The sequence below is a fragment of the Anguilla anguilla genome, chromosome 14 (assembly GCF_013347855.1).
Source record: "Anguilla anguilla isolate fAngAng1 chromosome 14, fAngAng1.pri, whole genome shotgun sequence".
In the NCBI taxonomy this organism is placed as follows: domain Eukaryota; kingdom Metazoa; phylum Chordata; class Actinopteri; order Anguilliformes; family Anguillidae; genus Anguilla; species Anguilla anguilla.
In genome coordinates, this window is record NC_049214.1 from 7,631,840 (window position 1) to 7,649,020 (window position 17,181).

Genomic DNA, 17,181 nt, shown 5'->3' on the forward strand with positions numbered 1-17,181 from the left:
TAGTTAGGGTAATGGAAAGGAAAGGACATGGGAAACAGACAAGCAGGCCAGAGGATGAAGCACTGACGGTCTGTGAGTTCACGACGGAGCACTGCTGTGGGTGTCTGAGTCGCTCCCAGGCCTTACCTTTCTGAGCCCGCGCCGTGATCTCAAAGTACTTGACGGTGAGTTCCTGGATGTTGAGCACGGCCGCCTGGGCCTTCCTCTGCCAGTCCGCGTCCTCCCTCTGCAGGGCCTCGATCCTGCGCGGGCCCAGGTAATCCGTTTCCATGGAGATCTGGGGGGGGGGGGGGGGGGCAGAGTGCACAGCTGAGCTGGGGGCCCCTGTCCGGGGGGGGGTGGGGAACATTCGTCTTTACCAGGTGCGTGGGTCCCACAGTGGACATAGCCGAGCTCCATCTCTGCGACCGCGATGAGAGATGAACGAGCAGCTCAGAACAGAGTCTCTCACATGCACAAACCCCTACTCGCACGCCCGCCTTCAAATCGCAAACAGATGCTGCACTGTGAGCTCACACGTTGACCGCAGACATCACGCTTACGGTTGGATCGATGAGCTGGCTGACGTTTTTATGCGTTTTTTTAAATTTATTAAACTGACAGGAGTTTGTGGTGAACCCAGCACCGCAGTGAGAACATACAGTACAGGGCTGGGCCACAGTAAGGGCCCCACCCCTACCACGCTATAGCACACGGGAGTCACGTGACCCAAAATCCCATGAGTGCTGTGGAAACTCCGCTCACAAGCACTTGTTGACACGTGTCAGACATGATGTCACTGATTAGACATCCTGTCATGCACTTGGAATATGAAATTGTAAACTACTCACGTCTTGTAAAAGGAGTTGAAAATAGGCTAATGTTTCTGCCACATGAACGGAAACAGGTCACAGAGTGTCCACAACCCCTGCACTAAAATTGAAGTGAAAAGCTCATTTTACACAAAAATAATGATCTGTATTTCATACATAATTTATGGGGATATGCCATTTCTGTCACCTGAAAGTATTTATAATTTCCATCACTGCATGAAAAGCATCAAAGCCTCTGCAGTCAGTTGAAGTCCCCAACCTGGAGGATAAGCACCTACAGTAATAATGAGCAAACGCAAGCTGTTAAACCACTTCTTTCTGCTGCTGCTTGGCTTCCACACCTCTCCCTGGTTCTGCCGATATCTCTAAAAATAAATACTGCACAAGCTGAAGCTTTTTCTGGGTTCATGAACTGCAGGTCTACTGCCTGAAAGCTCATTTCAAACCATGGAGTGAGAGATGGGAAAAGCTTAAAGCACACCTTGGATTAAGGACATAATAACATGATATTTTATTTTATGGAGGACTGCGTAGTGTCATATTCTGCTCTTGTTCTGGCCAGGGCTGGAAAACCCAGGTTCAAAAAGTAAAAGCCCTTCCGTAGTATTTTGCTCCAATCACCAGGATTTGCTAATTAGCACAATTCTTCAGCCAGGAGACAGAACTAATTAGTGAGATCAGCAGAGTTCACGGGTGGAAGAAACACATGGCAGCACTTTTACTTTCTGACCCACGGACTTTCCACCTCTGGTTCTGGCTGCAGACAGGTCTGGGCTGGGCTGGGCTGGGACACTCTGTACTCTGTTATCAGGGAGAGCGAGCCCGCCAGAGAGCCACGCCCAGATCTCTCGCCGGCGCATTAATGATTACGTGACCTCGCTCATCTATCTAGAGCCAGGACGACGTGACTACCTGCCCCGCTATCAGAGGACAGGGCTGCACCCCAGCGGGTCAACGCAAACATCCAACCCGGCCCAGGAAGAAGCTCGCAGGGTGGATTTCGCGGCGGACGCGAGCGTGGTGAAGTCGCTAAACCGTCTCCGTGCTTTCGCCGGCTGGGGAAGCCACGGCTGTTTCCTCCGAACGCCTGGGAACACACCCCTCTGCTCCCCTGCAGCTGACACACACACACACACAGGCCACCTGTCTGTCTCCAGAGGGGAGGCGGCCAGGAGGAAGGGGGGGGGGGGGGGGGGGGGGAGTTAAAATCACGCAATGGCACCGTTCGCACGCATACAATATAAGCTCCTGAGCGCCCCGAAATGTACAGCAGTCGTGGAATGTTGGCAACTTTACAAATGAAGACAAGACAAAAGTGATTTTTAAAAGCAGGTGGTGTAACAGCACTCCACTCTACCAGATGTCACTGAAAAACTAGAGCCTCGACATCAACGCGGTAATGCCTTCCCCACAACTCCCCTCTCTCAGCCTACGCTGCGGTCATCCAGGCAGGCTGACCAGCAATTAAACACAACCGCTGGGCATGATCCTTCACTCTGAACAATACAGACAGACACAGCAAGAGGGTGCTCCTGCATTCAAGGGCAGAAATGTGCACAAACATGCTGGTCTGTGGGACTCCGACCCCCTAAAGATGGGAGTTCCACCAGCTCCAGCCTGCCTCTGCCTGTCTCCCAGTGAGAATGGCATGGCCAGCTTCTCTCCCCCCCCCCCCCCTCATGTGAAGGTTAACAGGGCGTTCAAATGACTTCCAAAGTACTTCAGGTTGAGTAAGTGCTGGGTGGGTCACATTATTTTCCAGACGGAGTTGAGGTATGACTAGCCTGACAGGGAGGTCCAGTGTTGGGACAGACAGCTCATGAGACTAACCCAACAAGTACTTTCCTACCAGGGCAGTGCTGAGAAGTAGTGTCGGGGGTTGAACTTGTTTTTGTTTTGAGCACTTTGATGAGGATCAAAGTAAAGAGAGTTATGTTAGGAAACTCTAAAAAAGAGAATTTTTTTACTGGATTTACAATAGTGCGGTAGATTAAACCTTTTGGTCTCTCCACACTGAAGTAGGCTTAAAGTGAGGCTGGAGTTTTTGTTGGAAATATTGCATTAATATTTAATCATGTTAGGGAACATCAGCAACCCCTACAGTCAAAATCAATAATGACCTTCATCTAACCAATAATAATCACTGACCTTTCAATCAATGTAGCATCATTTTAAAAAAGCCGGCGAAAGCTTACAGCACATCTTTGCTCCGTGGCTCCTCTTCGGACGGCCCTGACCTTACAACGGGCAGCCTGAGGGACAGCTTTCCGATTCCCGCAAATGCCGGCGGCTTTCTGGGAGTGGACTGGGAGGTGGCTATTCTGGTCTTCGTCTCTCTGTGTCCAAGGCCCCGCACAGAGCGCATAAGACAAGTCGGTCAAAGGTCAGCCCTGAGAGCAGCAGCGGGAACGGGTGCGGGCGTCGAGGCCCGGTCTCTGGCCTGAGTTTACACTGGGCAGCTGCCAAGCCTGGCTCTCCCTACAGAGCGGGTGCATACAGCAGACTCCCTGACCTGACCCAGAAAGAGCCTCTACTGCACAGCGCACACTTCCACTGCTCCAGCACGGAGGCAGGATGCAGGGGGCAGGAGGGCCAGCAGGGGGCGCCGTTAGCTCATCGTCACGCCTCGAGTGAGCTGTTTTTCCAATGCAAGTATCACGATAGGTCCACTGTGCCGTCATTCACATTTAGTTACCCAGATACCAAGGACTAGCTACGGTCAGTCTCGGGTTATAAGGCAGAGCCGGCTTTAAGTTGCTTTTCTGGCTCATTCACAATGGCCAGCTTCAATGCCTTCTCCAGGCCTGTAATGCACTGTGATATTACTTCACCTTGGTGATGTCATCAGAGGGCCAAAGCGAGGCGGCAGGTGGACCTATCCCACGCCCGCTGCGGCTTCACAGAGGTTGACCAGCTGTCATGTGAGGCCTCACCTGGTGTTTGTATCAGTCATTCTACCCGCAGCCCCTGAATTATACATAACCTGCACCGCAAGAATCTACACCGTCATTCACCTCTTCCACAGACTCCCTAATGAAAGGGTTGCACACACGCGTAATGACACATCGCTTCCATGACAACTCGGCCCAACAAAGCGCTAAATTAGACCACTTTCAGCCAAAACAACTGCTTCGAGAGACTGACAACTTGGCCCAATTGCACCTTTCATGAGTTCTTATCAAATAAAAATGTCAGACCTCAGCAGTGCTACAGAGAATGAGTCTTGTCTAGTTTCTCACCATCTTCCTTTCCACTATTTATCAGAAATCTGTTAACTTTTCATAGCTGAATGCACAAACCAGCTTAAGCACTGAGGCACTAGCTGTATCATTAGTTATTCTGACAGCCCGTGGCTAGGACGTACACGCTGAACAAGCTGTTTGAGACGAGGAGCACAAAGAGACCTTTTTCAGGCCATGCAGAGGATGAGTCATCCTGACAGATGCCAGCAGGCCGAACTGTCGAGTCAACAAATCGGGGAGCGTTTGGCTGGGTTGCCCAGGCAGGCAGCAGCAGACGTCTGCCGCTTGGCGAGATGAGATGGAGGTCAAGACTGAGAGTGAGGAGTGCAGAAATCAAGCTGGACGGGGAAGCACTTCACCTCACGGTTTCCCAAAAGTCACCTGACTGTGAAAGGCCGCACTCTGCACTTAATGGCACTGAGTGAAGGCCTCGGGAGGCCAGGGGCTTTTCCCACACTTGGGAGTTTACATAGAGTGCATCCCAGCGAAGAGGTTATCCCAGTAAATTAAACAAAGCCATCCAGAGAACCATCCTCGTCTATCCTTTCTACCTCCAGGCTTTGGCCAGACTGAATTAACCGTGCAGTTCTTACAAATCCTGTAGATTTGTTTCTACAGATTACATCTGCCTTCGCTCTCACCTCCTCTCTCCCTGGCAGAGAGAAGGGTATTTACAGTGAAATCTCCCACTTTGTGCTTTTAATGTTATTTGGAACTTCATGAGTTCATTAACCTATTGAACATTCCCTGGCTTTGGACCCAGTTCTAAGGATAGTTGAATCATGGGAAAATCTGGAGAGTTTCACCCAAGTTGACCCAGATGTAGCGAAATTAACAGGAACTGAGGATCACATTAAAGATCCTACTGCATTAGGACATGCATTACTGTGTGTGACAGGATATTAAACAAAGGGGTTCATCAACACATATCCCTCACACAACTATTAGGCTACCCCAGTATTTTTATTAAATTAAATGGTGAATGGCTTTTATCCATCAGATAACTTTATTTTTTAAATGCTTTTTGTTGGTTTTTTTAAGACAACCCTTCAAAGAAGAAACCAGAAAGCTTGCCATTATACCAAAAACCACTTAAAGGCTTAAAAATGTAGTGTCCACAATTGTCAATCTTCTGTTTCTGAAATTAGATTCTTGGCTTGTCTTCTTTTATTGTTCTAGTAACACACATTATTTACAGCACTTGAGTTGCATTATATGAAAGTGGGAAACTGTTATGTATTCTTTTTTACTTTTTTTTACACTAAACTCCCTGTACATTTTCTGCTGGACATTGGGATCTGCATGCCTGTTCGGGCCACAAATTCAGTTCTGGAACCTCCTCCACAGACTTGATTCATTGACCACATTTTTCCTTCTTTTGTTTGTTTCTTGCCCGATTGTAATGCTAACACACATTGCACAGCAACTGGGCAATGCAGGGACTGGTCCCCAGAGTTACATCTTGGTTATAAAGTCACCAAGATAGCCGGCACAATCTGGAACAAACTTCCATTTTCCAGTTAGAGAAGTCCGCCTTTTGTCACGTACTCCTAGTAGTACCTGGCACACCAGCCTAACAGCGCCTGGCTATGCAAACAGGCTTCTCCAACAGAAAAGCAAATTCATTCTTTCCCCTCTACAGCTGGGCACGTGTCCAGTTTGGCTGTCGTTCATCGTCCATCAATAATTTAAGTGCGCTGATCAATTTACTTATTTGAGTGTTTGATTACAGACATTGATTACAGACATCTCTTTACAGGGAAGCCTGATATTGTTTCCAGTAGACATAATATCTATTTATGCAATGGAGTCAGCTTAAGGTTGCAGCGGCAGTGCTCGACACTAAGTCTGGCTCTCTGACTGCTACTCCGCTCTACCATGTCCATCTCCAAATGGATGATGCAGCGGAGAACTCTAACCTGGCCACCTACCACTGTCAATGTGTGACGTGATCACATGCTAAAGGAAGCACACCTTAGTCATACCTCCCCCAAACTGAAGAGCAGAAAGCCTATGCCACTCCTGTGTGCAACAGACAATCCCAGAATTCCACTGCATATATCCCATAATCCCCTCACATTCTGCTTGTGAATTCACAGGAAAGAGAAAACTGCATGTGGAGCATGTTGCTTTTAGACACCGCTAAGGGAACAGGGAGTTTATTTAAAGAAGTTTGAGAGATAGAGAGTTTTTGCCCTTTTTCACACGTCTCCATCAGCAGTGTAACTGCACAGAGCCACAGAGCCACAGGAAGAGCCCACTATTAACTGCACGGAGGGGAAGTGCAGCCAGATTCATGTGACAGCAGGAAACGACTGGGTAACCACCCCCAGCACCTCCTTATTCTCTCTCTCTCTCTCTCTCTCTCTCTCTCTCTCTCACACACACACACTCTCTCTGTCTGTCTATCTCTCCATCTCTCTCTCTGTCATTCTCTCTCTCTATCAACTGTGAATGAAAGTCATCTCAAATATGAAGTTGTACTGCTTTGCCTTTTTTGTGAAAATTCTTAAAAATGCTTCCAAAAGCTACTCATGCCACAGATCTACTTGCAGCAGTTTCCTTGCCATGCTGATTCAATGAAAATCACCACAGCGAACAGAATTTAAATAAACTTGAATGAAATAAAGTATTTACTTATAATATAAAATATAAGAGCCAAAAACATTCAAGCAAATTTATTTTAAATTTGTATTTTTTCTGGCCAATCAGTGAGAATAAGCACACCCAAGGTTTTGATCATACTGACTGGGGGTGTATAGCCCAGTTTATTTGATGAAGATCAAGGGAAAATTAGTTTTGCATATGGATTGACAAGCACTGATATGTAAAGTAGTTTTAAAGTTTAAGTAGCTGATGATCTCATTATTCTTCCAAACACGCAGCCTTTGTAAATTCAATGCGCTGACTCTCATGGGACTCGACTGAAGAGGACTCAGCTGCGGTATAAACTGGATGAGTATAGCACCTGCAAAGTTTCAATGCACTCCCTCAACCTATGTGGTTTGTGTTCACCAATTAATTAAACAAGCATGTAGGAAAATTGCTACTTTTTCTACAATACATCACATTTCAGAATAGTACACATGCTATTGTACACATTTTAATAGCTGGCTCCTGTGCAGAGGAACCACATGCACTTGCACTCAGTCTTTTTCACATTATGACATGTTTACTGCTAAAACATCAACATTAGGCTATCCATAAGCTCTTCAGAGGGGAATTTATCGTTCGTCTCAGCTGAAACATTACTGTAGCACCGTGTTTGTCTGCTCCACGTTGTCAAAGATTTTGAGTTTCTAAGAAAACAATGTAAATTGAAACAACGTAACCTGCGGCACACTTCTGCCACAGAATTAGTGTTTTCATTTTAACAGTGTTATACATTTCCAGGCACCCTACCCTACCAGAAAGACATATTAGGGCCATAATTGGAACAAAACAACAGATATACATAAATAGACATTACAATTGTTTCTGTCAAATGTTTTAATTGAATTAAAACCAAAACGCGGTATTATCAGACAGGGTATGATTTATATTGAATATTTAACCCTATTTTGTGCAATACATGATATTTGAACAGGTGCATATAGGCTTACTCGTAAATTGATATAAAGTAATGCTGTCCAGTAAAGGCATATGAGACTGAGCATATATGAGCTGGATGGATTTCCTTTCATATAATTCTTCCGCTTGTTTTTCTGTATAGTTAAATCTCTTCATGTAATTGAATACGTCCAAGAACACTTAAACACATTAACTTCCTGCATGATTCACAACCCCGGATTTCCCCGGATTTCAACCCACAGACCCCCAAAATCCTTTAGCACTGAGTCCCCCAAACCCCCTCATAAGAAACATCCACAACAGCTGCCCTTATCTGGAGGCCAGCACAGGGGGGCGGAGGCCAGTGTGTGTGGGGGGGAGGGGGTGCGGGGTGGGGGTAGAGCGGAGGCCAGCGTGCGGAGGGGCAGTGCAGGACACCGTTCACAAGTGCCGTCATTCCTGCGGCAGGTCCTGGAAATAGCCCTGAGGTCTCATGCAGGCCCATCTGAGCAAACTGGCCTTTCGGTGAAGACTCCGGAGGGGGGGGTGGAGGGGGGGGGTGGAGGGCCCGCTGACCCCCGTCCCGAGAGGAGCACTCTCCTTATACAGCAGCAGGGCCTTACACTCCTCCGCTTTCCACCCAGCGAGGCCTCCACTCCTCCTCCACGCCTCCCTCGCTTCACCTACACCTCCGAGGTTTTTTTTTACCATCGGTCTTCTTTGATCTTGGCGCACACCTCCACATTTCTCCACAGTTACAAACGGGAGATGAGTCAGAGGATCAGACGAGCGGACGCAGACGGCGTCGAGCAGCAGCCCACATGTGGTAAAGACAGAACCCAGCTCAGGAGTCGCAAACTGCGAAGGAATTCCTTCTGTGCGGTGGAAACCGGACTGGATTCGCAACTCGGAATGGGCTAGAAGCCACAGAACTCTGTGCATTTACAGAAAAAGCAGGAGGTCGCATCACTGGGAAGACATTCCTACGGATTTCCTACTTCCAGACTGATGTATGTCTTCCTATGCTGATAACAGCTGCGTGGGGCACAAGAATTTACCACGGACAGAATTGTTCATGCGCGCCTTTCTCAATTAAAGGTACGGTTGTCGGATTAAAACACGCAGGGTCAGACCTAAACTGAATTTGTCCCATAATGCACCACTGCCGCCAGAGCCAGGGCTCAGCTCGGAAGAGGCCTTTGTGATCATGCTGTTTTTGTTGGAGACTCCGGCAGCAGACAGCAGCTTAAGAGCTGGGAAAAAGGCTCATGGAACATAAACAGCGCAACCCAAGCGCCAGGGGTGTCTAGCCAATATGCCTATACGTCCCAAACAGATTAGGAGAAGAACTACACGGGGCCAACATTCAAATATTGGACAGCAAGCTTTGCTTCTGGGAAGGAATGCAACATAAAAAACACGTGATATAACCTGCACTAACTGCAAGAAAAACAACAGCTATGAGTGTTCCACAGGATGATTTGTTTCATTAAACAGAAAGGTGGCGAATCGCCAAAAAACACTGCGGAAAAGCGACGGAACTAGCGCCGCGTTTAAACAGCCCTGGCGAGGACGCTTCGATTCCCTTACGACGCGAGCCTTTTCAGACGCACTCAACAACAGAGCGCGACACAAGCGCGCAATTAGGAAGTTCATTTCCACCGCACAGCGGGAGAGAGAAAAGAGAGGGCGAGGGCGAACGAACGGCACCCTTCCGAAAAGGTCAGGGGCGGCGCTCGACTTCAGAGAGCAGCAGCGGGCACGAGCAGCCGATCGGACCAGAGGCGCGGCTGACATTTAACTAATTAATCACGCGTTTCAAATCAGCGGTGACATCAGATCCATAACGGAAAGCAGGATGCTGAGCTTCAATAGGGGCATTTTTTTAATCACGGAAACTGTAAGCTGTCGTGCATGTATTTGTAAGCCAGGTAAAAAACATTGTAAAATTAATAAAGCTGGGTTATTTTCAGGAGCCCATGGCTATAAAAATGGAATGGTTCTTACCATCCCCCTGCCACGGCATCTACTCAAACACACAATCACACATCCTTCCAGTCAATGTGTAGAATGGATCTACAACGGGTACGATCGAATTATGCAGTTATGCCCCAGCGGGATGGGAAAGATGTTGCAGTCGCAAGTTGATAACTGCAGAGATGAACTAACTACAGTCCGGCCGGCTGCATAAGCACTACAGAGTACACGTGCTAGCGTGCATCTGCTGTAAATACGAAGGGCATTGCTGGGCGGGGACAGGCCCATGATTAAATTGGGAATTCCAAACTGGGGGGAGAAAAGGGAAAGTATCGTTCAATGTCCCGAGCGTCGTTAACCTTTCTGAAATTCTGCTCGACGCCTCACAGGCTCCTCCTACCTGCGCTTTTCTGCAGTTTCGCTGCGCACCGCACCGGAAGCCTGCTCCTCATGCCCGTGTCATGCCCGTGGTCGTGCCCGTGTCGTGCCCGTGTTGTGCCCGTGTTGTGCCTGTGTCATGCCTGTGTCATGCCCGTGTCGTGCCCGTGTAATGCCCGTGTCGTGCCCATGGTCATGCCTGTGTCGTGCCCGTGTTGTGCCTGTGTCGTGCCCACGTCGTGCCCGTGTCATGCCCATGTCGTGCCCGTGTCATTCCCGTGTCGTGCCCGTGTCATGCCCGTGGTCATGCCCGCGTCATGCCCGTGTCGTGCCCGTGTCGTGCCTGTGTCGTGCCCGTGTCGTGCCCGCGTCATGCCCGCGTTGTGCCCGTGTCGTGCCCGTGTCATGCCCGTGTCGTGCCCGCGTTGTGCCCGTTGTCGTACGGGGCGAGCGTACGGGGCGAACGTACCTTGATCTGCTGCCGGCGCAGCATGGCCAGCTCCCTCATGTCCCTGAAGGGCTGCAGCAGGTACTGGTAGAGCTGGGTGGTGGCCTCGGCCAGCTCCCCGTACGCCTCGTCCTCCTCCTGGTACAGCTCCAGCAGCTCCACCATGCTCTCCACCGCCTTGTGCTTCTCCAGGAGCTGCGGGGGAGGGACGCAACGCACACAGCGCTCGGTGAGGGGCGGCTTTCAGGGCTGGACGCGTGACACAGCAGACCGCACGTCAGGCTACAGCCCCGACACCGCCTCACCCATCAGATACTGTTTTACAGTCACAACAACAGTCTTAGGATGCTCAGTCATTCGCTAATCCATCTGCAATGTTCATCACCTTTAGCCCTCCGCCCTCATTCTTACAGGATACTGCAACTGAACCATTCTGACATAATATCCCAAACAGAAATATATGCAGATAAGTGCACACACCATGCCCAGTATCTAAGATTACATAAACAACAGAATTCGTCTTGCCATATTCACTCTTCTTCTTTGTCAAGAGTTATATTTAGCGCCTTATAAACAGTGCAGTAGAGAGACAAGGCTGAAGCACTTTGTTGTGACTGAGAGTAGCTCCAGCGGAACAAATAAGCACCCATGACATTTACCGAACCTTCTGCACGCCTTCTAATTCTTACAGGCATTAAACAGAAACAACAGTGATACAGAGACCTATTGTTCCACACATACTTCCAGCTGTCAAGCACTAAGATGGATATTAAATAGAATCAGTCCATCTGTTAGTCCATTTAATGTCTTTTAGAAACATCAGCAGGCATGATAAATCGAAGGATAGTTTTTCTTTTTTTTTCTTGGAATGGGGGAGTGACAAATGTCTACGCAGCCGGGCCACTCTCTGGAAACTGGACAGGACGTCAGGTTTGAGCGAGGAGCAGACCGGATCACAGCTGGATTATCATCCCGCCCACACCTCAGTCTGCTAGGGAAAGAGGGAAGAGGCCATGACACCGAAACTCCTTTTCCTGGAAACGCTGACGGTGTCAACCTTTCACCCAAATCCTTCGAAATAGCCTACCAATATCGATGCAAACATACTGTAAGTGAAAACACAGCAAGAATTCTCAAGAGGAGTCCTCTGGTAAATGGTAAATGGACTGCATTTATATAGCGCTTTTATCCAAAGCGCTTTACAATTGATGCCTCTCATTCGCCAGAGCAGTTAAGGGTTAGGCCTAGGTGTCTTGCTCAAGGACACTTCGACACGCCCAGAGCGGGGTTTGAACCGGCAACCCTCCGACTGCCAGACAATCGCTCTTACTTCCTGAGCTATGTCGCCCCACTATGTCCTCGAGTGTGGAGCATTCTGTACAACATGAACAAGCCCAAGAGACAGGCCTAATCCATTCTCTCCCAAAGTAAGCTTCTATAGTCAGGATCTGCAGTGATAATAGTTCATAATAGTAATATGAATTACCATGTGTGATGGGATCACTTCTGATTCTCCATTCTTTATGACTTTCAAAAATGCTGTGGCTGGCAGACCAGGAAGGAAGGAGGGTTCTTGTCAGCAGGGAATTCCCCACCTCATTATCCAACCTCCCTGGTTAGCCAGGTCCTGAGCAAGCACAGCAGCTCTCAACAAAAGTGATGCTCAGCTGGTAGACTACAGTGAAAAAAAATGGTATCTGGCTATTTGTGTTTCAGAGCCAGTCGATGATTCCGATTGATGGAGGACACTGCAATGACAGGACTGGCCTAAAAATAGAAGTGGGTATTCCACACTGGAACAAAAAGTTTTAAGAAATAAAAAAACAGAGGGGTACATTTTTAAGATAATAATTATGGGCTATGTTTCCATAATAACTTATACAACACCACACCAGCTCATTTCTCTATAGCAGTAATGCAGTCACATACCATCAACGCATCTTTCCACCACTAATGAATACCACCCTGTTCAGTACAGCCTGTTTTTAAAAAAAATAAATAAATCTCTGGGGGCCCTGGATGTGAATGGGATCCTTTATCTCCTCCGGCTCCTAATTCAAGAGATTTCTTTCATGCTTTTCATTTGGAGAGAGGGTAGAGGGTGGGGGGGGGAGATTCAGCTTAAACACTGTGACCACTGTTTACCTTGGCCGTCCCGCTCCACAGAGGGCCCGGGCCGAAGCCCCTTTTAGCGGGCCCGGGTCCCTGCAGCTGCCGCCTGCCCCGCAGAGCCCTGATAGGCAGACACAGCGAGGGGGGGCGGCTCCCATTACAGGGCACAGCCCGCAGAAATCCAGCTACCTAGCTCCGCTGCCCTTCTGTGATAACCTCGCGCTCTCACAGCGAGCTGGAACTGCCCTGGGACTTCACAGGGGTCCCAGACGCGGTTTAGCCGACTTAGCCGACTTAGCGTCAGACACGACCTCGTTTCCTTTGTGATTTCAGCCACACTCTGATCAAGGTGACATCGCTTCCTTTAACGTTTCGGGCCACGCGGCCGCTGGTAAGACGCGGATGGACGGCGCGAGGCGTCACCGCGGCGCCGGGTTGCGAGAGGCGGGCTGGAGAGTTTCGGTGCTCGGCAGTGACGGGGGAAGCAGGGCCAGGTCCTTGGCTGAGTTTGCTCGGTGCAGAACAGTGCGAGTGGAGAGGGCATGAAGCCTCCACTGAGCCGTGAGCTCACTGGACTCTCCCCTGCTCACCCCCAACTCGCAGGGCCACCTCATGTTTCCTTGGTAACTACCCTTGGTATCTGTCTATCCAAACAGACTTCTGTTGAAAACCCCTTATCCTCTTCCTCAAGAAGGGGGCGAGCCAGAAAATTATAGCCTACATATATATATATATACATAGCCTATATATATATATATATATATATATATGGATTTCTGCTCCTACTTACAACACGATGTAGCAACCTATCTTGCTGAAGGCACTAGAGAAATGGAACGTTTGTTAATACCGTTTCTGAAAAAATGTACGCTTTCCTTTATCTTGAAGCTACATGGAAAAAGGTGCCGTTGGTCCTTTCCTTTGTTATGATTTTAGGTAGGCCTAAAGAATCTGCTTAAGCTCAGTTGAGCGCAAGTCACTCCCTACCCTCAGGAATGGAGCTGAAAATGTTGGCGCATCTTTTGTGTCTGACTACGTCTGGCAGAAGAGCAAAATCTAACAGCTTAGTGAATTTGCACTGATACTTGCAAGCAAAAACAACTAACAAGCCTACAGTACATTTGTCCCTTTAAATGGGCTCAGAACTCTTAGACATGCTGTTGAATGTCTCTGTCAGGTACTCTTCCTTCAGGTTTTTTCCATTTAGCCAAGTCACGGCTGTCAGGCTGGAATCCACTGTTCCTACAGACATCTGGTTTAAGTCAATCTGTGCACATCACATGTGAAGCCATCTGCTGATTTAGGTCTATAGTACAGCACATGTCCCATAATTCACTCATTTCATCCCAGACCTGCAGAGCCCAACAATAAAAGACATGGAGCTGTATATAACTGTAACTCCTTTGCCGGAGATTGCGGAATAACAGTCTCCAGGCAACAGTGACATGCAAGGCTTCTGAGCTAGGAGCAACACGGTCAAAGCAAACAGGAATCAGAGTACTGCCGTAAATGGCACTCGTCTGGCAGTGAAGACGCACTCTTGTTTCCTTTGTGAAACAACAGCTCTGGTGTGCCCGGACGACGGCCTGTACAAGGGCTGATCTCCAAATACCCTACCGCCCTCCTTCGGAAAGAACCCTCCTTTCAGAACATCCGCAGCACAAACGGAAACTAACCAAGCAGCAGTCTTTTCTCTGGCTGTGACCGTGAGTACTCTGTAACAGCATTGTCTGAGGACCTCTTTTTGTTCATGACTCAACCATTCCCATGCAGGTAATGAGGTGATGAATTTTTAAAATAAATATCTCATTCACCAATGTTGTTCTAAAAGGAACTATCAGCCTGATGTAGACGTATTTTGAAAATTGACCAGTACAAAAAAAACATTCAGCACTCAAATTTCACGACTGAATTCAGCAGACTGACATCTGCACATGCAACCAAGCTCAGTGCTTGATAGGGTAGTCCACCGGGAAGCCCGCAACTCATATAATATACGCCCGTCCTAAGAGATGTCCACCTCACCAATCTGACGTCGGGAAGGAGCAACAATGCTAACCAGCTAGCAAGCTGGCAACATCATAGGACCTAGCACCCACTGCGAGAAAACGGTCCCAGGGAAATGAAAGCATGACTCATCAGTATTCGTCAGATGGTGTTTGTTTGTGTTCTAATCCCTGCCGCATGCTCGTCTCGTTTCACAGAATGTGTATGCAAGCTGCTGAACGGTGCACAGGCCAGCCTGCCGCACATGCACTTCACAAGACGGGACACAGGAAGGCGAAGGGTCCCCTGCAGAGAGGTACGGCACGTAAAGCGTGAGCTTCCTCTGCCACAGCTGCAGCCCACATCTCAATAGGCCTGCATACGCAGATGAGATCTGAGATGCTGCTCCAGTAAAGCAAGCACAGTGACACAGGACTGCAGGAGAACCCTGTCCATCTGACAGCCTGTGAATCCCATGCAGTAGCAGAGGCCAGTGGGTCTGACAGCGGACCGCTAACTTAGCGCTGCTAATGTACAGTAATGTTCGTGTGGTCCGTTGGAGGCAAAGTGAGATGGAATCTCTTTTGAAATCTAGGCCAGACTCCGCCACACTGTGAGCAAGTGGTTAAGGAGGGCAACCGAAGCTAACAGCTAATAAAAAATGATCTGCCTCTCTCTGAAAGGATACTACTACAGCATTTTCAGCATTAATATTATTTTGAGCAAGATCGTTAAAAATGCATTCAAACTATTTAGCAAGTTCACAAACTTAAGTTCTATTAATTCCAATAATAAGAAACAACTAGGCTACAGCTTTTCAAAATATTACAATGGGAGTGCTATGTAAATCCATGAAGTAAAAGCAATGAAACAGCCCACCCGGCAAATGATTTGAGGGTTGAGGGAGCATAACGGGTGTGATAGGCTTTTGCTATCCACTGCTATTAGCCTACATGAGGTTCCGTCATTAGGATCTCATCGCGACACATAATGGAGAGTGGCCCGAACGGTGCGCTACGCTTCTTCCCCAGCGTGTCTGCATGATGCAGGCGGGCCAGGACTTCCCCAAGCCCTGGCTCTCAGCTACACGTCCGACCACACACACCTCTATCTGGTCTGCTACTTTTAGACATACAGTATATTTAAAGTTTGCAAATGTTTTAGTAAAAATTAAAAAAAAACGTAACAATTTGTCGACCCACTGTTAACACTCTCAACTACGTTTCTAATCTGACTGGCTACTCAAAACATAACATAACATAACATAACATATTTGGTCCAGACCACAAAACGAAAATAAATCCAAACATCTATCCTTCTTGTCCAGGAAACCATGGGCAGATGCAGAAACCGCGTGGCAGTATGCTCATTTCCTGAGCCCATTTCCCTGATGCAGTCCCTTGGACCATGTGAAGGGGGAGAGGCGCAGGGTAACTAGCTAACTGGTCAGTCATTTCCTCTCCAGTGGCCTGGCTCACTCACAGGGGAGTAGAATGCATCCCAGACCCCAGCTGTAGCCTGCAGGCCAAGTGGGATGACTCATTACCACAGCCAACAAGCTCCCTCAATCCCACAAACACTGCGAGGGAGGGGTTAGGATTCACTTTCTTCTGACAAACCATGCCCATGAAGACGACTGTTCCTAAAAGTTCTTATCTTGCTCCAAATGACATTGCATTTCCATTTCTTATTTAATGCCCTATATGCACAAATTTGTGTGAAACTGAGGATATCAAGAATTTAGTCTAGATGTCCGCAGAGCCAGGAGAACTTAAAATCGGTGTTCCATTGCATAGAACATACAGAAAAAGAGAACTATAGGATATGAAGATGAGCAGGCCCCTCCCACCTGGAGGTGGGGTCCAGTGCTTCTCCAGCATTGGAGTGCTACACAGGAGCCACAGACAGCAGCAAACTCCAGGACCCCTCCTCTCTGTGTTCACTGCACTGGGTTTGAGTAATGCAATCTGTGGATCGATGGACCAGTCAGCCTCTCACTGAGTAGCTTGTATTCCCAGTGAAATTAATATTTCTAAACCCGTAAAGACCCACCAGACAGCCCTGAATCGCCATTGCTGGCTGTCAAGGCCTTGACTTTAGCTGCTTTCTAACAAACAGAAGAAGCTGGTTACAGCAATAGTTTACTCAATAGTTAAGTTCCATCAATAGTTAATAAAGGTAAGACTGTCAACAGTAAGCTACCAGCAGAGGCATCAGACACTAGGCTTAAACAGTATTTTACGAGTCACCCTCAGCATGAAAAACGAACAAAAACTATGCAATATCCAACTGTAATTGCCTTCCATCTACTCCGACAGCAATATGGACTAAATGGACTTCACAAACAGACTGACACAGAACTCATATTTTTAGGGTGTATTGTCTTCTTTAGCTTTGAAGCCAGTAACCAAAAGCGAGGAATCTAAAGAGGATGATCATTGAATGTCACAGGGCTTTCTAGTACACTTGTGACAGCTATTCCATATTGTCTGGCAGTCACGCAAACTGAAAGATCTTTCCATTCTAATCTGTAATGTAGAAATCACAATCCCATTGCTAAAGAAGTTAGCCTAAGCTCTAGCTATATTTGTTCAGTATGAGCTGTGGTCATACTATCACACCATCTGTCACTACAAAAAATGCACAATAAGTTCCACAAAACACTTTTCACTGATAA

The 17,181-nt window shown here is 47.9% G+C and overlaps 1 protein-coding gene across 2 annotated transcripts in view; it reads right to left on the minus strand.

Annotated features, from left to right (window-relative positions):
* jmy (junction mediating and regulatory protein, p53 cofactor) overlaps positions 1 to 17,181 on the minus strand; it is a 29,065-nt gene that overhangs the window by 6,979 nt on the left and 4,905 nt on the right. For both annotated transcript variants that reach the window (XM_035392162.1, XM_035392163.1), the window contains 2 exons: positions 10,428 to 10,601; positions 127 to 277 (listed from right to left, as the gene is read on the minus strand). In XM_035392162.1, coding sequence (XP_035248053.1) covers positions 127 to 277; positions 10,428 to 10,601 — 325 coding nt within the window. The remainder of the gene's footprint in view (positions 1 to 126; positions 278 to 10,427; positions 10,602 to 17,181) is intronic.